Source organism: Mobula birostris, chromosome 22, assembly GCF_030028105.1.
Source record: "Mobula birostris isolate sMobBir1 chromosome 22, sMobBir1.hap1, whole genome shotgun sequence".
Lineage (NCBI taxonomy): Eukaryota > Metazoa > Chordata > Chondrichthyes > Myliobatiformes > Myliobatidae > Mobula > Mobula birostris.
Window position 1 is genome coordinate 58856258 of NC_092391.1, and position 25408 is coordinate 58881665.

At 43.3% G+C, this 25408-nt stretch overlaps 1 protein-coding gene across 5 annotated transcripts in view; it reads left to right on the forward strand.

Moving 5' to 3' along the window:
* ankle2 (ankyrin repeat and LEM domain containing 2) overlaps positions 1-25408 on the forward strand; it is a 61604-nt gene that overhangs the window by 31115 nt on the left and 5081 nt on the right. For all 5 annotated transcript variants that reach the window (XM_072240836.1, XM_072240838.1, XM_072240840.1 and 2 more), the window contains exons 6-11: positions 3351-3473; positions 3565-3631; positions 10698-10879; positions 12228-12325; positions 14079-14272; positions 21561-22479. In XM_072240836.1, the coding sequence (XP_072096937.1) occupies positions 3351-3473; positions 3565-3631; positions 10698-10879; positions 12228-12325; positions 14079-14272; positions 21561-22479 (1583 nt within the window). The remainder of the gene's footprint in view (positions 1-3350; positions 3474-3564; positions 3632-10697; positions 10880-12227; positions 12326-14078; positions 14273-21560; positions 22480-25408) is intronic.

A 25408-nucleotide genomic window follows, 5' to 3' on the forward strand; every position in this document is an offset into this window, starting at 1 on the left:
ATGGTTCAGTTAACAAAATATCTAAAATCACTGGCTGATTAAATTTGTTTCCATTGAGTTGGGAGCATTGGCTCTTAAAAGTTGAGTTAAACACTAAAAGGCTTTTACTTCCAAAGCAATCTTGTCGTCATGCTGAGTTAGTTCACAGTAAAGTTTATTATCGGAGTACATATGCCACTACATAAAACACTGAGATTCATTTTCCTGCAGGCATACGCAGTAAATCTGTAGAATAGTAACTACAACAGGATCAATGAAAGATCAACCAGAGTGCAGAAGACAACGAACTGTGCGAATGTAAATATAAATAAATAGCAATAAATAATGAGAACATGAAATAACACAGAGTCCTCGCTGTGACTTCATTGGTTGTGGGAACATCTCAATAGATGGGCAAGTGGATGTTGTTATTCTGTTTTGTTCAAGAGCCTGATCTTGAACCTGGCGATGCGAGTCTTAAGGCTCTTGTACCTTCTACCTGATGTAGCAGCCTGAATAGGAGCAGCTACATCTCCTTTAGTAGAGACGTTTGTCCATCTTACCACCCAGAAATAAAGGATTTGCCACCTAAACCTGGACCTAAAATGTACTCCTTTCATACCTTTTGTGTCAAAGTGTACCAGGCGGCCATGTGTCCACCTCTGTGACCTGTCAATGTCCTGCAGCCTCCTGGTTTATCGTTCTCCCTATTTGTGTTAATAAATCTTCTTTATCTCGGTTGCAGTCATTAACGTAAATAAAAAGCAAGAACTTCCTTCAGTGCCCTAGTCTTTTTTATTGATTCATGTACAGGATGTGGGTGTCGCCAGCTAAGCCAGCATTTATTGCCCATACCTAGTTACCCTTGCGAAGGCGGTGATGAGCTGCCTTCTTGAACCGCTGCAGTCCCTGGGGTGTGGGTACACCCGCAGTGCTGTTAGGGAGGGAATTCCATGGTTTTGACCCAGCGACAATGAAGAAATGGCGATAATGTTTTCAAGTCAAGATGGGGATTTCCAAGTGGTGGTGTTCCCAGGTACCTGCTGTTCTCCTCCTTCGAGATGGTAGAGGTTGTGGGACTGGCAGGTCCACAGATTCTGTGTCGGTTCACAGGATTACATGGTGAACCCTGAATTAAATGTCAGTTTTGGAACTAATTGCATAAATCTCTATGCTCATTTAATTACAAGAGACTATTGACATTACCATCAGAACATAAAAATGTCTTGGGTGATGATAATCTTTGCTAAATGAAGAAGCATCATGTACAGTTTTCTTCTTCTTGGGCCCTGAGCTCCCAGGGGAGCACAGACCATTGATGATCTCCTGTCTCCATAGTCCATCAGTGTTTCTGTAATCTGTTGTATCCGCTGTACAGGGGATTGTCTGATACAGCTTCACCAGAGCCTTACCCGTTTCCACCTCTCCTGATGGGAATGTAGGGTTGGACCTTGTACAGTTTTGTTTAAAGCAAATTTTTGTTTTTTTCCTGAATTCCCAAATTGGTAGATATAATTAATTTAAGGTCTTTTATACTTAAAGTTTTTCCCGAGGGTGTCATTTTTCATCTGCTGTATATCACCAAACTCCCTGGCTGTTAGCAATCTACCTATTGTACCTTATGGTCAAACTTGACTCTGTCCATACAAATATTACAGGCACTTTTCCATTGATTGGAAGGGTTCTAGCTTTGGGGAATTGAGTCATATCATAGTAGTAAGTGTTTTCAATGCTGTATACCAATGAGGAAAAAGTAGTCTTCTTGATCAATGCCATACAATGTGGCTGCACAATATAATTTAGCAATGCATTCATCAAGCTCACTTGGATACACCCTTCAACTTCATAGATTTACGGGATAGGAAAGAGCAGTGTTTGTCATTGGAGCTTCTTTCTTTCCAAGTTCTCCTTGATGTTTCGTACCTCTGCCTCTGGCATTTCTGTTTGTTCTTTGTTCAAAGTAAGTTCATTACCAAAATACATGTCACTATATGCAACCCTGAGATTCATTTTCTTATGGGAATACTCAGTAAATCCATAATAGAATAATCACCATAATAGAATCAATGAAAGACCACACCAACTGTGAAAGCAAACTGTGCAAATACAAAAAGGAAATAATAATAATAATAAATAAATAAGCATTAAATGTCGAGAACATGAGTTGAAGAGTCCTTGAAATTTGAGTCCATAAGTTGTGGGAACATTCAGTAATGGGGGGAGTGAAGTTATCCCCTTTGGTTCAAGAGCCTGATGGCCGAGGATAATAGTTGTTGTTGAACCTGGTGGTGTGGGACTTGAAGCTTCTGTACCTTCTTCCTGGGTGGTGAGGGTGTTATTACATCAAATTCCAAGAGTTCCCAATCTAACACCATTTTGGATGCACTTTCATTCACCCTAAGAACTGGAGAAAAGAGTCTTCCCACTATTAATTGCATCCTTACAGCAAATTGTCACGTTCATGTTTATGTGGAAATATGGTCAGGGAATGTTCTACACCGGCTCAGTTAATTAAAAGAAAAGCCATAGCTCATCCTACAAAGCCAATTAAAATCAATAATCAAGAAATATTGTAAGCTGAAAATGGATTCATTGATCAGTCACACTCACTCCCAGGTTTTGAATATGCAAGAATGCAGTTTCATAATAGTTAACCTATTGAGACATGCTTCCAAGTTCTGCCATGGCACCATCAAGTTATTAAGTAAATCCAAAGCTTAATGATAGGACCTCCAAGAGGCCCACAACCTTGTTGCAGGGTTTAGAGGCTTGTGTACTCAGTGACCCAGAGAGCTATGTTGGCTGGAGGAAGGGCTTCATGCTTTGGGTCTTGGTAGGGTCACCCATGCCAATTAGGTCAAAGGGTAGAGGCCAGACTAAGAGTGGTCCACCGGTCCTCCAGGTTCAGGGGTTCAGCTCAGGGTTAACAACCCTGACTGCTCAAACAAAATTGTAATGGAAACGGCAGTGACGTATCCTTCTATGTCCAAGTGTGATGGTATTCATGAGGCTCCACCAGGACTTGCGAGACTGATAGTAGTGAAACCAAGAGGAAGCTACTGAACAGTGAAGGAAGCCCTGAACACCACCAGAGATGGGGGACCTTCATTGCTGCCCTAAATGCCAGCGATGTAATGGGCAATAAGTAATTAAGTTAATGATATGTAACCACAGAACTACCAGATAGTCATAAAACTTTTAACTAGTTCAATAGTGGTCTTCAAGGTAGAAATCTGCCAACTTTACTAATGTGTGATTGTAGACACATTTTTGTCAGTTTAAGATGAAGAATAACATTAGCACTAATATCCACATTCCACAAACAAATATTGGAAAATAAACTTCCAAGCATTCTCTGATCTTATTTTCAGGGCTTTGACACGCCACTACACTTTGCCTGCAAGTTTGGGCATGCAGAGGTGGTTAATGTATTATGCTCTCATCCTGATATCTGCAAAGTCTCGAAGAATGCATATGGGTTTACTCCTGTGGAGGTAAGCTTTCAGGGTTTTTTTTCCACTCTTTAAGTAATGCTCAACATTAAGTTCATTGTCTCTGGCTTGATCATTTCTATTTTGCTCTCAGGTTATTTGTGAACGGAATAACACTGCATCTGAGGGGCTAAGGGACAAGATCAGAGAATACTTACAAGGTTAGTCACCATTGATATAACAAATATTTGTGCTTGTGATCAACAATGATTCCAATAATATAGTCTTTGTGTCCTCAAAGGGGATTATGTAGTTGGATGGCTCTGGATGTACACTCTCACTAACTTGAAAGCCTGGCCCATTAAAGTGATGGAGTTCTTTTAGGGGTTTGCAGGAACGCAAGTTGCTAGAGCAACATACACCCATGACTGTGTGGCTAGGCACAGCCCAAATGTCATCTACAAATTTGCCGACAATACAACTATTGTTGGAAGAATTTCAGATGGTGACAAGAGAGTGTACAGGAGCGAGATATGTCAGCTGGTTGAGCCGTGTCGCAAACAAACTTGCACTCAGCATCAGTAAAACCAAAGAACTGATTGTGGACTTCAGGAAGGGTAAGACAAGGGAGCACACACCAGTCCTCATTGAGGGTTCAGAAGTGGAGAGAGTGAGCAACTTCAGGTTCCTGGATGTCAATATCTCTGAGGATCTATCTTGGTCCCAACATCTCGATGTAGCTACGAAGAAGGCATGACAGCAGCTATATTTCATTAGCAGTTTGAGGAGATTTGCTATGTCAGCACAGACACTTGCAAATTTCTACGTTTGTACCATGGAGAGGATTCCAACTGGCTGCATCACTATGTGGGGACTACTGCACAGTATTGAAGTAAGCTGCAGAGTGTTGTAAACATAGTCAGCTCTATCATGGGCACGAGCCTCCGGAATACCCAGGACATCTTCAAGGAGCGATGCCCCAAAAGGGTGACGTCCATCACCCAGGTCATGTTTTGTTCTTATTGCTACCTACCTTCAACAAGGAGGTACAGGGGCCTGAAGGCACACACTCAATGATTCAGAAACAGCTTCTTCCCCTCTGCCATCTGATTTCTGAATGGACATTGAACCCATGGACACTACCTCACTACTTTTTTATTTCTATTTAATTTAATTTAACTCTGTATGTATATTTACTGTAATTCACATTTTTTCAATTGTTGTGTATTGTACTGCTGCTGCAAAAACAACAAATTTCACAACATAAGCTGGTGATATTAAACCCGATTCTGATTCATAGAAGTGATGGAGACTAAAATTGACATCCTTCGCTAGATTCCTATTCATAATACAATTCCAATGCATACACGAGGTGTATCACTGCAAGAGGCCAAGAGTGGGAGTGGTGCTGTGGTATAAAAAAAACTAATAGGGTGACACTACTGAATGTGGTGACTCTGTACGTAAAAGTTTTCCAACAGGCATACGGCACTGTGCAAAAGTCGTGTGTGTGTATATATGTATGTATGTATATGTACGTGTGTGTGTGTGTATATATATATATATATATAAATAAATAAAAACAGGGTGCCTACTAAGGCTTTTGCAGAGTACTGTATTCGTCAACGTGGAGCAGAGAGCAAGTTTGTAAATTTGGCGGGAACAAAGGATGTTGGGAACGGTGAGGGTGGAGTGCGCGGGAGGGGTGTGGGACAGGTGGCAGAGAAGGAGTGCCAGTGGCAAGGGGTGTGTTGCAGGTGCAGACACACCCAGCCCCGAGACACCAGGCAAGGTCATTTGATTCTAAACATTTGGTTTATTGATCATTACAGAATGTCTCTCTGGTGCTTCCCGCTTCCTCCCCTCTCCCTTCCCCTTTTCTCAACCATGATTCCCCTCTCCCTGCCCCCTTCCCACTCTCAGTCCTCAATAGAGACCCAGATCAGAACCAGGTTTATCATCACTCACATATCATGAAATTTGTTTTTTTTTTGTTTTGTAACAATACATAAAATTACTACAGTATTGTGCAAAAGGTCTTAGGCACACATAGTATATATAGCTAGGGTGCCTAAGACCTTTGCGTGGTATTGTGTATATAGTGGGCAACCAGAAACTATTTTTCCCTGGGTGGAAACAGCTGATATGGGAGGCATATTTTAAGGTCATTGGAGGAAATTATAGGGGATGTCAGAGGTTGGTATTTTTTACATGAAGTGTAGTGAGTGTGTGGGACGTTCTGCTGGGTGTGGTGGTAGAGGCAAAGACATGAGGGATATTTAAGAGCCTCTTAGACAAACACTTGTTTGAAAGAAACTTGGGAGTCTTTGTGGGGGGGAAGGGTTAGATTAACCTTGGAGTAGATTAAAAGATAGGCATGACATCCTGGGCCAAAGGGCCGGCACTTCTGTATTCTGAAACACGTCCATCTGGAAGTGGTCAGCATGAAACATCCTGTAGTCAATGCAGGACAGGGACTCTATGGATACTGTGATGTGCTTCCCTTAACCAAACTGTCCAAATCATCCAGCAGGATGCCTCATTTCAGGACTCTTCATGCACTGAGACCTTGCTTGGATGGCAGGAAGAGGGTCTAGACCCTGCCAGTCAGATTCTTCTCGTATCATCCCCAATGCACGCTGCCCCCGGAGTGACTGAGATAGAGAAGAAGTAGTCCCCCACCATCTGGATTCACTAAGAGGGTATGGAGACAGACCTGGTTCAGTAAAAAGAGAGCTCTCAGATCCACGGGCTGCTTGTTCCAAGGGACAAACACTGAGGCAGGCATCAAGTGTTACTGGAAGGTCATCATTTTGGTGAGGGACCCCCAAAATGTGTTGGGTCTTCCAGCACAGCAAAAGGTGTGTAAGGGAATGGTACCGATTGGCACAATCCAGATAGCAGGAGGACATGCTGAGGGGTACGCTGTCAAATGTCACCATATATAATCCTGAGATTCACTTTCTTGTGGACATATTCAACAAATCTATAGAATAGTAACTATAACAGGATTAATGAAAGATCATCCAGAGTGCAGAAGATAACAAACTGCAAATAAAAATATAAATAAATGGCAATAAATAACGAGAACATGAGATAATGAGATTGAGTCGTTGAAAGTGAGATCATTAGTTGTAGGAACATTTCATCAATGGGGCAAGCGAGTGTAGTTATCTCCTTCTGTTCAAGAGCCTGATGGTTGAGGGGTAGTAACTGTTCTTGAACCTGGTGGTGCAAGTCCTGAGGCTCTTGTACTTTCTACCTGAGAAGAGAGCATGGCCTGGGTAGTGAGGATCTCTGATGGTGGATGCTGCTTTCCCATGACAGCGTTTCATGTGGATGTGCTCAATGGTGGGGAAGGCTTTACCCATTGATATACTGGGCCAAATCCACTACTTTGAATTTTCTGTTCAAAGGCATTGGTGTTGCCATCTCAGGCTGAAGCTCGATGCGACCTGTGGCCCTGTGGGGAAGAACCACAGAAAAGGTCTTTCTGCTGCCACGCATGGAGGGGTTGAGACAGGTGGGGAAGCTCCTCAAACTGCGAAAGGCTCTATCACTTCAGAGGACAGGGAGTCATAACGGTGTGATGGTTTAGAAATACAACACATTTATAGTATGTAATATTTATATACTTAAAAGTTATGCCCTTTATTTTGAATAATATCTATTTTTGAAATCTGAGAAGTAACAAATAGCTTGATGTTGGGGCCACTTTTTTGTCAAGCTTTACCTGGTACCAGTTTAGATTTAGAGATACAACACGTAACAGGCCCTTGCGTCCCAGTAAGCCCATGCGGCCCAGTTACATCAGGTCACATTTCGCTCACTAACCTGTACTACTTTGGAGGATGGGAGGAAACCGATGTGGTCATGGGAGAACATATTAACTCCTTACAGTCTGCAGTGGAATTGAGCCCAGTTTCTGGCACTGTAATAGTATTATGCTAACTAGTATGCTGCCGTGGGTTCCTTAAAGTTGTTATATCCGGGGGTGGTAATGGGGGTAAGCTCTCACTGCCTGTTAAATGCTGCCAATGACGTACATCTCAAATAGCTTCTGACAACCAAGTCCAGCTCCTGGCCTTCACTTTTGGCTCAGTTACTAATCTCGGCGGAGCAGTTTTTACTGACAGGAGAAGGGGCAAAGCTGGGTTACTGGCACCTTAAAACCAGTCACTTCAGGCAGATGGGGCTTGTCAGCCATAGTTGGCAGCTCATCTGGGAGAAGGAAAACTCTGATCTCAAACCTTTGCTGCCATGGAGAATACTTCAGGAGTAAACCCAGAGGAAAATTCCAGAGCTAGATTCCCTATGTTGAGTTCATTGCTGACTGGCAACTCCTGTGGTGTCGCTGGTGTCAAGCTGTATCAGTCTCTGCCGTTCCTTTGGATTCATCAGCTGCATAGAGAGGAGGAGCCTGCTGGAAGGGCATCAGCTTGCTCTCCATATCATACTGCCTTGGCTAGGGGTGGGCCTCACTCACTTGTGTTTGCCAGCTGGTGGTGCCATGGCATCACACCGGATACGAGGCGAATGACCCCTGGTCCGACTCTGGCCGGCTCCTTGCATGCTTTCCATCTGTGCTGGATTGAGCGTCAAGCTAGCAGCTCAGCCTCATAAGCAACAGACAAATGCTAAAGAACTGATAAGCTTGTCGCCGATGAGGAGAGGAACGACAACTCATGCTACCATCCCACCCAAATTATTTCTTTCTCCACTTTTTGAGAAGTGAGTACAGTTGTGTGTTGAAGAATACCTGAGCAATCTTATCCTTTAAGATTAACCAGCATGTTGCCTAGGAAGGAGCTTCTCAGTTATGAGGATAGGTATTTTTTTTACTTGGAGCTGAGAAGGCCAGTGGGAGGCATGATAAAGCTGTACAAAATTATGAGGCACATTGACAGAGCAGATCTTAGCAAACATTTCCCTGATTAAGGTTGGCAGATTCCCTCCCTGAAGCCCTTTACTCCACCTGTAAAGGTTTTATGACTATTTCGTTTAAAAAAAGGTTCAAAGCTTCATTTATTATCAAAATGTACAACTCTGACATTCTTCTCCAGGTAGCCATGAAACCAAGAGAGAAAAGAAAGGCAGCACAATCATCAGTCCCCAAATCCTTCCTCTCTGCACAGAAAAATGAACAAAAATGGAACAGGCATATCGACCTCCATATACCTCTTCCCCACACAAGAAAAGGCTGGAAAGATTGGGTGAAAAACACAGAATGCAAAAAAACCATAGGACTGAAAAAAGTCCACATCTAAAACACAGAAAACCTGGACAACATTCTCCCTGTCCATAGTAGAGTGACCTGGCCAGTGATTAAAAAGGCAGTCTCCCCTCTCCATGTAGAGCGATTTCCCCAGCAATAAATAGGCAGTCTCCCCTCTCCACGTAGAGCGATTTCCCCAGAAATAAATAGGCAGTCTCCCCTCTCCATGTAGAGCGATTTCCCCAGCAATAAATAGGCAGTCTCCCCTCTCCATGTAGAGCGATTTCCCCAGCAATAAATGGGCAGTCTCCCCTCTCCATGTAGAGCGATTTCCCCAGCAATAAATAGGCAGTCTCCCCTCTCCATGCAGAGCGATTTCCCCAGCAATAAATAGGCAGTCTCCCCTCTCCATGCAGAGCGATTTCCCCAGCAATAAATAGGCAGTTTCCCCCCTCCATGTAGAGCGATTTCCCCAGCAATAAGTAGGCAGTCTCCCCTCTCCATGCAGAGCGATTTCCCCAGCAATAAATAGGCAGTCTCCCCCCTCCATGTAGAGCGATTTCCCCAGCAATAAGTAGGCAGTCTCCCCTCTCCATGCAGAGCGATTTCCCCAGCAATAAATAGGCAGTCTCCCCCCTCCATGTAGAGCGATTTCCCCAGCAATAAGTAGGCAGTCTCCCCCCTCCATGTAGAGCGATTTCCCCAGCAATAAGTAGGCAGTCTCCCCTCTCCATGCAGAGCGATTTCCCCAGCAATAAAAAGCAGTCTCCCCTCTCCGTACAGAGTACGATAAAAAGGCAGTCTCTTCTCTGTGCAGAGAGATCACACCGGCGATAAAAAGCAGTCTCCCCTGTCTGTAGCAGAGCGATCTTAACAGTGATAAAATGGCAGGCAGCTGGCATTTCAATCTCCCTTGTTGCTTAATTGGTGAACTATGGAAGCTTTAATCTCACAGTTCTGTACTTGGGCGATGTCTCTCTCCCCCCCCCACCCACCGTGTCTCTGCACCTCTCTGTCTCTCTCTGTGTCCGTCTATTTCCGTCTTTCTGTCTCTCTCTATGAAAGCGTCACGGCAGACTGTACTGTCGTATTCAGCAAGTTGTTCTTTTGGTCTCCCCTCTCAGTGTGGAAAAGAGCCGATACCTCACTGTCCTTTGTTGGGGAGAGAGAGCTTGTGGCATGTATAATTGTCATGGTCTCTCTCTTGGGACTTTCCTGTGGCTTGGTTGAGGGTGCTGATGCTTTTTGCTGAAATAAGTGGTGGGGGGTGGGGGGGAAGTTGATGCTTTGCTGCTACTTGTGCATAGGAGGGCAGAGACGGGGGCTTTGGGGTTCTAACATTTTACTGTCATTCATTCTTTGGGGTTTTCTTCTATTTCTGTGGATTTCTGAAGAGAAAGAATTTCAGGTTGTATGCTGCATACATTCTCTGATAGTAAAAGGAACCATTGATGGTCAAGTAGAAATTGCCTGCTACTTTGCTGTATGACAGCATGAGCAGTTGGAGCAGGAGTTCCCAACCTGGGGTCCATGGACCCCTTGTTTAGTGGTATAAAAAAAAGTTGGGAACCTCTGATGTAGAGCCAGTGATGAGCAAAATACTATCCAGTTATACTGATATCACCCCAGAAGGTGGTGCTATTTCTGCAGTTCCCAGTGTACATTTCCATCTGTTTCTCTGTTGGCTTTTAATGATCAAGTTTGTGCCGTTTTGTGGAGTGGTGATTTACAACGAAAAAGACGAATAACCCATTGATTTGAGTGAAGATCTACAAAGTAACCATAATGTATCTGTTGCCCTTTCTGTTTTCCATTTTCTGTCTGTAAAGAGTTCGTAGGTTCTACCCTCGAGCGTGTGGGTTTCCTCTGGGTGCCCTGGTTTCCTCCAAAGACGTACCCGTTAGTGGGTTAATTGGCCACAGGTGTAATTGGGCAGCATGGCTTATTGGATTGGAAGGGCCTCTTACTGTGTCTTGTCTCTAAATAAATAAATTAGCTGCCTTCCCGTCTGGCTTACAACGGGTACAGTTTGTTACTGCTGCCAGGACTGACGTGCCAGTGCTCTGTTTCAGATCGATATTATGTGCCATTGCTAAGAGATATTGAGAACTCATCTCCGCCTGTCATTGGTCCCCCCTGGTCACCTGACCCAGCAGATAAGCTCCTCTGCACACCTTTGTACAAGCACTCTGGGAATCCCAGGGATCCAGTCATGGCAGTAAGGGCATTTGCAGGACCCATGTCCCCTTGCAAGGTAATATTTTAAATTACATTTCTCATGTTCAAATACATTTGACCAAACAAGATACTACTTGGGGGTTCACATGAGATTTTATAGATCTTCATCTATACTTACAAGAAGCTATTGTATCTCTGAGATTTCCATATATAATGAACTTTGCATGATGTTCACCAGCCATTTGCAGTTATTTCTCATTTATGAATAAGATGTTAGACCAGATTTGGAGTATTCTGTACAGCCCTGATTGCCTATCCTACAGCACGTTTCCTGAGGCGCATTGAAGCGTCACTGGTTAATCTATTTTCTACCTTACAATGATTAATTTATGCACTTTAGTTTGTTTGTTTATGCGTATTTCATCCGTAGATTTTATCCTTACTTTCATAAGTTACTGTGTGTTATGTGGTGTTAGGTGTACTACTGTGCTTTCTACCTTGGTTCAGGGAAACGTCTTGTTTGACTGTGTACTTGAATATCATTAAGTGACAATAAACTTGAATGACAAGATTAAAAGACTACGGAGAAAATTTACAAGGATATTGCAGGGTCTCGAGGACCTGAGTTATAGTGAAAGATTGAATAGGTTAGGACTTTATTTCCTGAAGCGTGGGAGAATGAGGGGAGATTTGATAGCAGTATGCAAGCTGTGAGGGGTATAGATGGGCAAGCAGGCTTTTTCCACTGGGGTTAGGTGAGACTAGTACTAGGGGCTATGGGTTAAGGGTGAAAGGTGAAATACTTAAGGGTAATCTAAGGTAGAGCTTCTTCTCTCAGAGGATGTCACTATTGTGGAACAATCTGCCAGTGGAAGTGATAGACAGCTAGGACACATCCATGGTTGACCCTCAACCAACAGATAGAAGGATAGCTTTTTCCATTGTGAAATTAGAACTAGAGGTTATGGGTTAAGAGTTGATAGGTGAAATGTTTAAGGGGAACATGAGGAGGAACTTCTTCACTCTGAGGGTTGAGAGACTGTGGAATGAGCTGCCAGCAAAAGTGGTGGATGTGGGTTCAATTACAATGTTTAAGAACAATTTGGATAAGTACGTGGATGGGAGGGTTATGGATGACTATGATCTAGGAACGGGTCAATGGGACCAAGCAGAATAACAGTTTAGCACTGACTGAATGGGCTGAATGGCCTGTTTCTCTGGTGTGCTCTATGAATGTAATTAGGACTGGTATAGGAAGGGAATCTTCAAAGGAATCTTCGTGTTTGAAGAAGGGCCATCATACCAGCATGGATCTCTAACCTTCATAATTTATAAATGGTTCATGTGGGGACTGAGAGGGAAATTTTTATTTAGTTCCAAGCAGATTCAACACTCTTGCAATGTTCCCCTTTGTGTCAAATTAGGCAAGGGAATTTCGTCGTGTGTGGAAAGCTCCATCCCGAGAGAACACAAGCCAATATAAAAAGGCGGATGTGAACCGAGGTTACGAACGAGTTGGAAGGTAAAGATGACACTGTGAAGGATTGCAGTAGGGGCGATGGTCCAGGTGCAGGTCCTTGGGACTAGGCAGAATAATTGTTTGGCAAGGAATAGATGGGACGAAGGGCCTTTTCTGTGCTGTAGTGCTCCATGATTCTACAGTACTGCGCTTAAGTCTTAGGCACATGTATATAACTAGGTTGCCTAAGACTTGTGCGCAGTACTGTAGTAGTTATATGTATTGCACTGTACTGCCACAAAAAAAGCCTTTCAATCCCGAAATCATTTTCTTGAACCTTCTTTAAGCTCTCTCTAATGCCAGCACATCCTTTCTTAGATGATGCTCTTAGTTAATGTTTTTAAAGAGACAGAGGCAGTAAACTGTGGTGAGTTATCCAAAAGATCGTGGCAGTACATATTAAATAGTAAGTATGACAGAAATGAAGCCATCAGGAGAGTGATGAGCTCAGAGATTGGGGGCTATTTGCCACGTTCAACTCCCTAATGTGGTTGCAGATTTACTACATTAACCCGTGTATTACACATACGTGTACAGCGTGTATAATTTGTCTTTGAACATAACATAGAACAGCACAGCACAGGAACAGCCCCTTCGGTCCACAATGTATTGCCAAGGCAGCTAAAAAGTAAATCAAGAAATCCCAAAAAACTAATCACTCTTACCGACACCATGTCCATGTCCCTCTGTCTTCCTCATGTCCATGTGCCAATCCAAATGTCTCTTAGAAGCCTCTAACATATTTGCCTCTGCCACCATACTAAGCAGTGTATTCCATGCATCCACCACTCTCTGAGTAAAAAACTTACCCCTCACATCTCCCTTGAACCTACCTCTTCTCACCTTCAATGCATGCCTTCTGGTATTAGATATGTCAACCCTGAGAAACTTGTCTACTCTGTCTATGCCTCTCATAATCTTATAAAACCTCTACCAGATTTCCCCTCAGCTTCTGCTGCTCCAGAAAAAACAACCCAAGTTTATCCAGCCTCTCATGATAGAACATGTTCTCTAAACCAGGCAGAACCCTGGTAAACGTCTTCTGCACCTTCTCCAAAGCCTCAGCATCCTTCCTACAGTGAGACGACCAGAACTGTATGCAGTACTCCAGATGAGTTCTATAAAGTTGCAACATAACTTCTTGATTTTTGAACTCAGTACTTTGACTTATAAAAGCAAGCTTTCTTAACCACCCTATCAACTTGTGTAACCATTTTTAAGGAGCTATGAACTTGGACCCCAAGATCTCTCTGCTCAGCAACACTGTTAGGGATCTTGCCCTTAATAGTGTACTGTCTCCTTGCATTTGCCCAACCAAGGTGCAACACCTCACATTTATCTGGGTTAAACTCCATCTGCCATTTCATTGCCCTTAAATGCAACTGATCTATATTGTGCTGTATTCTTTGCCAGCCTACTATACTATCCAGGACTCCATCAATCTTGGTATCATCCACAAACTTACTAACCCACTCATTTATCCAGGCTATTTACATACATCACAAACAGCAGAGGTCCCAGTATAGATTCCTGTGGAACACAACTGATTACAGACCTCCAGCTCGAATAAGTTCCTTCAACCACTGCCTTGTCTTCTATGCTCGTAACTTATTTCTGTCCCCTTTATTGCCATTTAAATTACAGACACTCAGCTACAGAAAAGCATATGGATATATTCTTCTTTGAAAAAGTTTTAAAAATTCTTTCATGGTTCATTCCGTGAGTACACGTGCAATGCAGTAACTTCTCATTTCAGGGATTTAGCTCACGAAATGGGGCATCCATGGGCCGAATACTGGGAATTTCTTGGCTGCTTTATTGACCTTGCAACACCAGAAGGAATCAGAAAAGTTGAAGAATATTTGAGCAAAAAAGAATCGACTAGAAGATCTGAACAGGAAGGAGGAGATATCTATATCTGTAATAGATTCAAAAGTTCTCCATCAGGTGGTAAGTACCAAGATATATATTGCACGGAGGAAGAATCAACTTAGAGTTGTTTCTTAGGATGATATGTTGGCTATTCATCAATGGAATCTGGTTAGGAAAGTCACCATACAACTCTAAATTAATTGAAGCTCGCACTTATTTGTCTCCGCACAAACAGTAACATAACTATATTCACCCTGGGCCAACAACCAAGGATGAATTCTGCTGTTCCCTTTGTACCCTTTATTTTTAACACTGAAAAAGGGGATTGCCTGTTGGCCAGACGATCAATCCTTCTCCCAGCACTTGGTGTGGGGATTCTTCGTTGTGATGGTGAATCTTTGAAGTTGTCACTACTTTTTATTTGAAACCTCTGCTTTTATATTCATTCCTCACCAGTTCAAATCTTGCATTTAAGTGTTATTGGGAATGGGTCATCTGACTGACCTATAACACCTTATTGGCTCATGCCCAAGCCAGCATCCAATTATTGCCCTCTTCTGCAAGTGAAAACTGGTAACTTATAGCTCTTTATGTCTGTTTGTTTTAAATCAGTTACCAAACCAGTAAATCAGCTTGAATCACTCAGGGCAGACACAGAGCCCACCATTCACAAACCTGCATGAACAAAAAAACACCTCACAAATAACTTCTTATTTGGAAATAATCTCCTGTCCAACAGATTACCTGGAGCATCATGGTGTCTACTTTAAAACCCCAAAATCCAAGCAACTCCAGTTCACAAAATGGAAGATGTAAAACAGCTTCACAAAATGGCAGCCTTCATTCCTTTGACCTCATGGCAAGAGGAAAGACAATTGGTTTGTCTGCTTCCACTGTTCTTGACCCATTCGAGTTTGATGTTTTCTTCCATATATAAATTCCTCCATAGTTCTTTTAAAAGTTATACATTATTCATAGCCCAGTATGTTAGCTGGTAGCCACATGACATAGTTGTGTTCAGTGCACTAGAAGCTGCAGCAACATTGCATAGTGCGAGAGTAGCACGCATTGCGATCAACTTGAATGCAGTGGGAATATCTCTAACCAACAGCCCAAGTCTAATCAGTTATGAATTGTTCAAGTAGGACAAAGAGAGAGCATGGTTCCTGTCCTTTAGAAGGTCAGCCAATCATTTAAAAACAGCACATCTCACATCGTCACTGCTGGTAAAAGCTTCAAAGGTCTGTCAGTGTGGATTATATGTGGTATATCTGCACCAGAACTTCAAACTTTGGAGTAGAGAAACTGCAAATGTTTTCACTGTTATTATGACATCAACTGTAAGCACTGAGGAGTGCAGTAGAACAAAGGGATCTGGGAATACAGGTCCAGGATTCATTGAAAGTGGTAGCACAGGTAGATGGGGTTGTAAAGAAATCTTTTGGTACATTGACCTTCATAAATCAAAGTATTGAGTACAGGAGTTGGGATGTTACATTGAAGTTGTATTTAATTTTAACTTCAACACGTCTTTTGTATAACACAGAATCTGGAGCCAAGGCGTATTTCTGGTCTGAGTTATAAGAAAAGATTAAATGGGTTAGAACTTTATTCTTTAGGATGTAGAAGATTGGAATTTGATAGAGGTATACAAAATTATGAGGGGTATAATGACAGATGGAGTTTAATACAGACAAGTGTGAGGTATTGCACGTTGGAAGGACAAACCAAGGTAGAATATACAAGGTAAATGGTAAGGCACTGAGGAGTACGGTAGAACAGAGGGATCTGGGAATACAGATACAAAATTCCCTAAAAGTGGCGTCACAGGTAGATAGGGTTGTAAAGAGAGCTTTTGGTACATTGGCCTTTATAAATCAAAGTATTGAGTATAAGAGCTGGAATGTTATGGTGAGGTTGTATAAGGCATTGGTGAGGCCGAATCTGGAGTATTGTGTTCAGTTTTGGTCACCAAATTATAGGAAGGATATAAATAAGGTTGAAAGAGTGCAGAGAAGGTTTACAAGGATGTTGCCGGGACTTGAGAAACTCAGTTACAGAGAAAGGTTGAATAGGTTAGGACTTTATTCCCTGGAGCGTAGAAGAATGAGGGGAGATTTGATAGAGGTGTATAAAATTATGATGGGTATAGATAGAGTGAATGCAAGCAGGCTTTTTCCACTGAAACTAGGGGAGAAAAAAACCAGAGGACATGGGTTAAGGGTGAAGGGGGAAAAGTTTAAAGGGAACATTAGGGGGGGGCTTCTTCACACAGAGTGGTGGGAGTGTGGAATGAGCTGCCAGATGAAGTGGTAAATGCGGGCTCACTTTTAACATTTAAGAAAAACTTGGACAGGTGCATGGATGAGAGGCGTATGGAGGGATATGGTCGAGGTGCAGGTCAGTGGGACTAGGCAGAATAATAGTCGGCACAGCCAAGAAGAGCCAAAAGGCCTGTTTCTGTGCTGTAATGTTCTATGGTATAGATAGGGTAAATGCAAGCAGGCTTTTTCCGCTGATGTTGGGTGCGGCTACAATTAGAGGTAATGGGTTAAGGGTGAAAGGTGAAAAGTTTAAGGAGAAAACTTAGATGCTTTTTCCCAGGGCTGAAATGGCTAGCATGAGAGGGCACAGTATTAAGGTTCTTGGAAGTAGGCACGGAGGAGATATCAGGTGTAAGTTCTTTACACAGAGAGTGGTGAGTGCGTGGAATGGGCTGTCGGTGATGGTGGTGGAGGCGAGTACAATAGGGGTCTTTTAAGAGACTCCTGGACAGGTACATGGAGTTCAGGAAAACAGGGCTGTGGGTAACCCTGGGTAATTTCTCAGGTAAGGACGTGTTTGGTACAGCTGTAGGATCGAAGGGCCTGAATTGTGCTGTAGGGTTTCTATGTTTCTATTAGAACATGAGGGGAAACTTCCTCACTCAGAGGGTTATGAGGGTGTGAAACAAGCTACCAGCTTATGATTACTTGGATGGGAAGGGTATGGAGGGCTATGGTTTCGCTCCAGGTCGATGGGAGCAGCCAGTCTAAATGATTCGGCATGGACTAGAGGGGCCTGTTTCTGTGCTGTAATTTTCTATGACTCTGAATAGTTGTGTATGTGGGGAGGTGGGAGAGTGGGGGTGGTGTGGGGGAGAACATGTGCTGCTCTGTGCACCAGCACTTTCTGCAAAGATGTTTGGCTAATACTGTGTCCCCAGTGTCAGCCTTAATTCTACATTAGCTCTTTTAATTTTACTACATTATGCTAATGCTCTTTGTAATCCCCAGTGCAGATTATAAAATTGTAAATGATATAATCCCCATCTCATTAGCTATTTATATTGCAATACTCAAATGTACCAATTGCTCAGAATATGCAAAAGGTTGTTCTCGTGATAAACAGCCCTTTGTTTAAATTTCAAATTTCGTGGAACCATTCTTTCCACCATTGCTTTAAAATTCCATGCAGCACTCTCATACCTGACACCGTAACAGTGGAGCTGGGGTTGAATCATTGTCATGGACTGAGGATTGGTTAGTGGTCAAAGAACAGACGGGCTGTGGCGAGTAGTGTATGGGGAAATGGTGAAGAGTAACGAAAACCAATTTCCCCTAGGATCAATAAAGTATGACTTTGACTATGGGTGCTTGGAAAGCAGTAATTTACAGTCTGTACTAGTGATGTGGCTGATGCTACTCACTGTTTGATCTCCAAACACAAAGCTCTGTCACTTGGCATTTTAAATGAGTTGGATTGGACATTGCCTTTGCGGGATAACCCAGGGAAATGGTGGTAGGTGGTTGCCTCTCTGGCTGGAGGCCTCTGACTAATGCAGTGCTGGGTCTGTTGTTTGTCATCAGTATCAGTGATCTGGATGATAATGTGGTTAAGTGGATCAGCCAAAATTTGTGAATGACGCCAAGATTGGGAGTGTAGTGGACGGTGAGGAAGACTATCATGGCCTGCAGCAGGATCTGGACCAGCTGGAAAAATGAACTGAAAAATGGCAGATGGAATTTAATGCAGACAAGTGCAAGGTAGCACCAACCAGTGTAGGTCTTGCACAGTGAAGGGTAGGGCACTCAGCAGTGTGGTAGAACAAAGGGATCTGGGAATACAGGTCCATAATTCATTGAAAGCAACATCACAGTAGACAGGATCGTAAAGAAAGTTTCATAAATCAATGTTTTGAGTACAGGAGATGGGATGTTATGTTGAAGTTGAATAAGACACTGGTGAGGCCTAATTTGAAGTATTGTGTGTGGATTAGGTCACCTACCTACAGGAAAGTTGAAGGTTGAAAGAAGACAGAAAATTTGCAAGGATGTTACTGGGTCTGGAGGACTAGTTGGACCAAAGAGCCTGTTTCTGTGCAGTACTTTTCTGTGACCCTAAGACATTCTGCAGATGCTGGAAATCTTGAGCAACACACAGAAAATGCTGGAGGGATCTCAGCAATTCAGGTAGTCTCGGCCGGAAACTGTTAACTGTTCATTTCCCTCCATGGATGCTGCCTGACCTGCTGAGTTCCTGTAGCATTTTGTTTGTGTTGTGCCAATCACTTGTTTTCCTTAGCTACAATCAAGATCAGATTGAGGAGGACAGAAAGAAATTTCAAAGGGATACAGATACAGTAAGAAAATGTGACTTAATGCAAAAAATGGAAAGGTAGAGTATTTTTTAAAAATTAGTCATAAAGCAAATTTGAATGTTTTCATAGACCGGTCATTGAATACCAACATGCAGATACAGCAAGTGATTAGAAGGTAAAGGGGCAGTATGTAGCATAATGGTTAACTCTTCCTATCTGACTGTTTTTCTGCTCTGGTAACTATTTGTGCTGTGTGTCTGTTGGTACTGTGGATTGCACCTTGGCCCTGAAGGAGCACTCTTTTGTTTGGCTATATCCATGGGTAGGGTTGAATGACAGTTACACTTGAACTATAGTGCCAGCGATTCCCTGCTGCTGTCTGAGTTTGTACATTCTCTCTGTGACATCTGGGTGCTCCAGTTGGCACCCACATTCCAAGTGCGTACAGGCCAGGGTTAGTAAGTTGTGGGCGTGCTGCGTCGGTGCTGGAAGTGTGGCGACACTTGCGGGCTGCCCCCCAGCACATCCTCAGGCTGTGTTGGTCATTGATGCAACCGGTGCGTTTCACAGCATGTTTCGTTGTACAAATAAAAGTCATCTTCATCTTCAGTACTGAAATGAAGGTGTTTTACTGCATTTATTTAGAGCCTTGGTGAGGTTGCACATGGATGAATGTGCACAGCACTAGTCTCCTTACCTAAAATTGGCACTGAGGGGACCAGCAGTGGTTTCTCAGGCTAACCCCAGGGGATGGTAGATTTGTTATAAAACCATAAGAACATAAGATTTAGGATCAGAATTAGGCCATTTTCCTGCTCTGCCATTTCATCATGTCTGATCCACTATTCCTCTCGGCCCCATTCTCTTGCCTTCTCCCCGTATCTCTTCATGCCCTGACCAGTCAAGAATCTGTCAACCTCTGCCTTAATATCCCCAATGACTTGGCCTCCACAACTGCCTTTGGCAGCAAATTCCACAGATTCACCACTCTCTGGCTGAAGAAATTCCTCCTCATCTCTGTTCTAAAAGGATGCCCTTCTATGAGAAGTTGTTAACAAGATGAATATTATATCATTCATGCTACAACATAGAAGCTGAATAAAGCCTTTCAGTGCTTTGAGTCTGCTCTGCTATTTGATCATGGCTGATTTATTAACCCTCTCAGCCTCACTCTCCTGCCTTTTTCCCTTAACCTTTGACACTCTGACTAATCAAGAACCTGTCAACCTCCACTTTAAATACGCCCAATGACCTGGCTTCCACAGCCGTCTGTACTAATGAATTCCACAGATTCACCACCCTCTGGCTAAAGAAATTCCTCCTCATCTCTGTTCTAAAGGAAGGCCCTTGTATTCTCAGGCTGTGTCCTAGACTTTTCCACAATTGGAAACATCCGCTGTATTTGTCAGTAGGTTTCAATGAGATTGTCTCTGTTGAAAAGAATGAGAGTTGATCTCATTGAAAGTTATAAGATTATTACTAGCTGGATACCGAGTAGATGCTTCCTCTGTTTCAGGAGTCTGTAAATAGTCCTACAGCCTCATAATAGTGCTCAGGCAATTTAAGATTCCTTCATGTGAAATGTGAAGAATCTACCACCCCGGACGACTGTGAAGGTCAACGTGTCGAATCACAGCTCAGTTACAGGCTCTTCCAGGCCAACAAGCCCGCACCACCAATTATCCTGCTAACAAACAAGAAAACCTGCAGATGCTGGAAATCTAAGCAACATACACAAAATGCTGGAGGAACTCAGCAGGCCAGGCACTGTCTATAGAAATCATTCAACATTTCTGGCTGAGACCCTTCAGCAGGACTAACATACTAATAACATACAAACAACAAGACCACACCACCAATTATCCTACTAACATACAAACAACAAGACCACACTACCGATTATCCTACTAACATACAAACAACAAGCCCACACCACCAATTATCCTACTAACATACAAACAACAAGACCACACTACCGATTATCCTAATAACATACAAACAACAAGACCACACCACCAATTATCCTACTAACATACAAACAACAAGACCACACCACCAATTATCCTAATAACATACAAACAACAAGCCCACACCACCAATTATCCTAATAACATACAAACTCCTTGCATGTTTTTCTGGACAATAAGCAAATCACGGGATATGAGGATTGTAAAGCCGTGAATCTGATGAAAGACACAATGGGTTTGAAGGTTGAGTCGCTGAGTCTAACCCTAGTTTAGCTTTATTTGTCACGTGTACATTGAAACAGTGAAATGCATCGTTTTGCATCAACAACCAACACACTTGGACAGCAAGTGTCGTCATGTTTGCACACTGACACAAAAGCGTAGTGGTTAGCTTAACACTTTACAGTATTTGGTGACCCAGGTTCAATTCCCACTGCCTGTAAGGAGTTTGTACGTTCTCCCTGTGACTGTGTGGGTTCCCCCCGGGTGCTCCAGATCCCTCTCCCCCCCTCCCCCAGGTGCTCCAGATCCTCCCAGGTGCTCCCGTTTCCTCCCACAATCCAAAGACATACTGGTTGGTAGGTCAATTGGTCATTGTAGGTTGCCCTGTGATTTTGCTAGAATTAAATCGGGGGACTGCTGTGCTGTGTGGCTGGAAGGGCCTGTTCAGTGCAGCATCTCAATAAATCAATATCTTGTCCATAACTCACTCAACATTGAAAAGAACTTCTGAAAAATAATATTTTTAAAGTTCTGCAATTATTAAGGTAGCTGTATTGGGGAAACGCATTCAAATCCAATTTTTTTCTCCTTAATGTAGGTAAAAGCAGTAAATACAGCAACTCTGTCTCTGTCGGTGCTTTTGTGGATAGTCTTGAAGAAATTAAAAACAGACAAAATGCTGCACTGAAAGTCAGCAAATCAGCAATTTTACCCGGGAATACCTTTGGTGCCATTGAGGAAGATGAGTGCCATATACTTCCTGTGCAGCGCACAACAGACATCAGTGACTCCGTGGACAATCTAAGTAACCTCAACAAAGAGATTTTGCCAAATTTAAATGGAGTCTGTTCTCCTGCTGACGAAAAGCCTGAAGGACGATGTCCTCGTTCATACACCATCCCTGGGTCTGCAGGTGATCTCTTCCCCATTTCCAATCTCATGGCTGAATTTGAAAGACTTCCCCTGCTAGACGACAGAGAGAGAAACTCGCTTTCTGACAGGCTGATAGAATCTCCAGAGAGCCATGAGGTTGAAGTAATGGCAAAGCTAATGGAGGGTGACACTACAGGTCTGGCATCTCATGACAAAGGCTTTGTCTCTAAACAGGGTGCGGAGCATGTAAAAGCTGAGAGTGATGAGTTGATTGAAATGAGATTGAAAAACGAGGATGCCTCATTACTCGAGGCGAGGCCTGTGGTTGAAGGTGGCGGCGAAATCACGGATTCACTATCATTACGTACATCAAAGATTGCAGCTTTAAACCTTGAAAACAAGAAGAACTCCACACAGCACAGCAGCCTGCCCTGTGGGACAGTTCACTTGCCACCTTTGACAAAGGAAGCCCCCGCACAGTTTCCAACACAGGAATCCTCTGCGACTCAAATCAAACTAAACCAAAGGTACAATATGCAATTGGAAAACTTCTGCAGGTGGCCAGAGGATAGACAGCAGCTGCTGCCAAGGCACAGTCTGGGGTATTTAAGGAGAGGAACTACCAAGGGGATATTTCTGTCTGGGTAAGGAACTCTGTACTTTAATTAGTTTTGTATGAGTGTCTCACCTACAATCCATCTTGCTCTTTGGTATTATGTAACTTCCTTCTATCATTTTTGCAAGGATTATAGCAATCTGGCACACTATTTCTCAGTTACTTACCCAGAATGCTAACCTGTGGTATACATTACCACTCTCTCTACTGCCTGTCACACCACCAGCACTTAGGCAGCAATGAAGGGCCTCCATCTCTGGTGGTGTTCTGAGCTTCCTTCATCGTGTCACTAGCTTCCTCTTGGTTTTCACTGTTGTTGATTGTGCAAGTCCTGGGTGGAGACTCAGGAATACCATCACACACTGATAAAGAACGATCCTTCATTTCTGTTTCTGAAACAATTTTGTTTGACCAGTCAGGGGTTGTTAGCCCTGAGCTGAACCCTACACCTGGAGGGCTGGTGGACCACTCTTGGTCTGGCCTCTACCCTTTGACCTGTTTGGGATGGGTGACCCTGCTAAGAGCCAAAGCATAAAGCCCTGACTCCAGCCGACATAGCTCTGCAGGTCATTGAGGCACTCAAGCCTCCAAACTACAATATTGTGGTCCTCATTGCTACTAATGTGTAACGATTCAGCTGTTGGACTAAGTTTAGGGTTTTACTTCTTCCACAGCATAGAAATAGGCCCTTTGGCTCACTTAGCTCCATAAAGATTTCATTTTAAAAAAAACAATAAAACTTCTAAATCTATAAGCATTTTGTTTCACTTTCTGAATCTCTAACACCTTTCACCTTCAGTGAAAAGCCATTTGTACCATGTTGTATGACGTGTGCAGTCATGGTCTTTGACTGTGATTGTTCTTGGCAAATTTCTCTACAGAAGTGGTTTGCCATTGCCATCTCTTTACAAGACAGGCGACCCCGGCCATTATCGACTGCTCATACGGCCACCCACCTCCTGCTCCCATGGCTTCATGTGACCCTGATCAGTGGGGGGGGGGGCTAACCAGGTGCTCCACCTTGCCCAAGGGTGACCTGCAGGCTGGCAAAGGGAAGGAGCGCCTTACACCCCCACCCTGTCACCTAATGAGTATCGTAATGTATATGCCTATACCACCACCCCTGGCAGCACATCCCATGCAAGTACCACTCTCTATGTAAATAAAAGAAAACAACACTTACTTCTGACATCCCCCATATACATTCCTCCAATCGCGTTTAAATTATGCCCCCTCGTATCAGCCATTTCAGTCTTGGGAGAAAGTCTCTGGCTGTCCACTCAATCAGTGCTTCTTATCAGCTTGTAAACCTCAAGCAAGTCACCTCTCATCCTCCTTCGCCCTGGCTCGCTCAGCCTCTCAGCCTTTAGTGGAAGATTAGTTAAAGTACCTTGTTTGGGCAAAGTTTTCCTCTGTGGGGTGAGTGCACGATGCTAAAGTGAATGAACTCTTCCCCTTCAATGTCACTGATGTTGATAATCCTGATTAAATTAACAATATCAAACACCTGGCAGTGATTGAAAGGGAATGGTCTAATTGGAGTTACGTGCCAACCTCTGTTCCACTGTTAGTGTTCAATGTCTGAATCCATTGTTCCAGTTACCAGAATCTATCTCAAAGATTGTTTATTTTGAATTGTTGGAATATTTCCTCAGGCATATTTATGATCTACATTCTTCTTCTCGTGAACTTATCACCAAATATTGAATATGGATAAAAACAAAATTTCAATTTTATTTTGCTGAGATTCCCCTCTGCCTTTTGGCACTTGACCCAATCTGTAATGACGTTAGATCTGAATTTAATGGACAATACTTTATTGTTGCCAAACGATTGATACTAGAGTATATAATCATTACAGCAATATTTGATTCTGCACTTCGTGCTCCCTGGATTACAAATCGATAGTAAATATTAAAAATTTAAATTATAAATCATAAATAGAAAAGGGAAAGTAAGGTAGTGCAAAAAAACCAAGATGCAGGTCCAGATATTTGGTGGGTACGGCCCAGATCCGGGTCAGGATCCGTTCAGCAGTCTTACCACAGTTGGAAAAAAGCTGTTCCCAAATCTGGCCGTACGAGTCTTCAAGCTCCTGAGCCTTCTCCCAGAGGGAAGAGGGACGAAAAGTGTGTTGGCTGGGTGGGCCGTGTCCTTGATTATCCTGGCAGCACTGCTCCGACAGCGTGCCGTGTAAATTGAATCCAAGGACAGAAGATTGGTTTGTTTGATGTGCTGGGCTGTGTTCATGATCTTCTGCAGCTTCTTCTAGTCTTGGACAGGACAACTTCCATACCAGGTTGTGATGCAATATGCTGGAGGACCTTAGCAGATCCATCAGCATCTGTGGGAGGAACGGTATTGTCAGTGTTTCAGCATTGAAACGCTGCACCTGGGTGACATGGTAGCATAGTGGTTAGCACAACGCTTCACAGTACAGGTGACCCAGGTTCAATTCCCACTGCTGCCTGTAAGGAGTTTGTACATTCTCCCTGTGACCACCTGGGTTTCCTCCAGGTGCTCTGGTTTCCTCCCACAGTCCAAAGATGTACCGGTTGGTAGGTCTGATCATTGTAAATTGTCCTGTGATTAGGCTAGGGTTAAATCAGGGGATTGCTGAGCGGCATGGCTCGAGGGGCCAGAAGGGATTATTCCACGTTGTATCTCGATCTGCAGTTGTTAGTCGGCATCATTCGCTCTGCTTTCATGGTTTCAACTGGCCCTAATGTAGAATTTAGGCCCAGATTCCAGCATCTGCAGTTTCTTGTCTCCTGAATTAACTGAGTTCCTCGGACAGGCCCCTACACTTTGGGATGGTTATAAGGAGGAAAATTAACCTTAATTCTGCTTCCTGCTGTCGTCAGATATCACTCCAGAATATAGTGATATGCAGGGTCGAAAAACTTCACTGACTGGTTGAGGCATGTTTGGAGGGAAGGAGATGAAATATGGCTCAA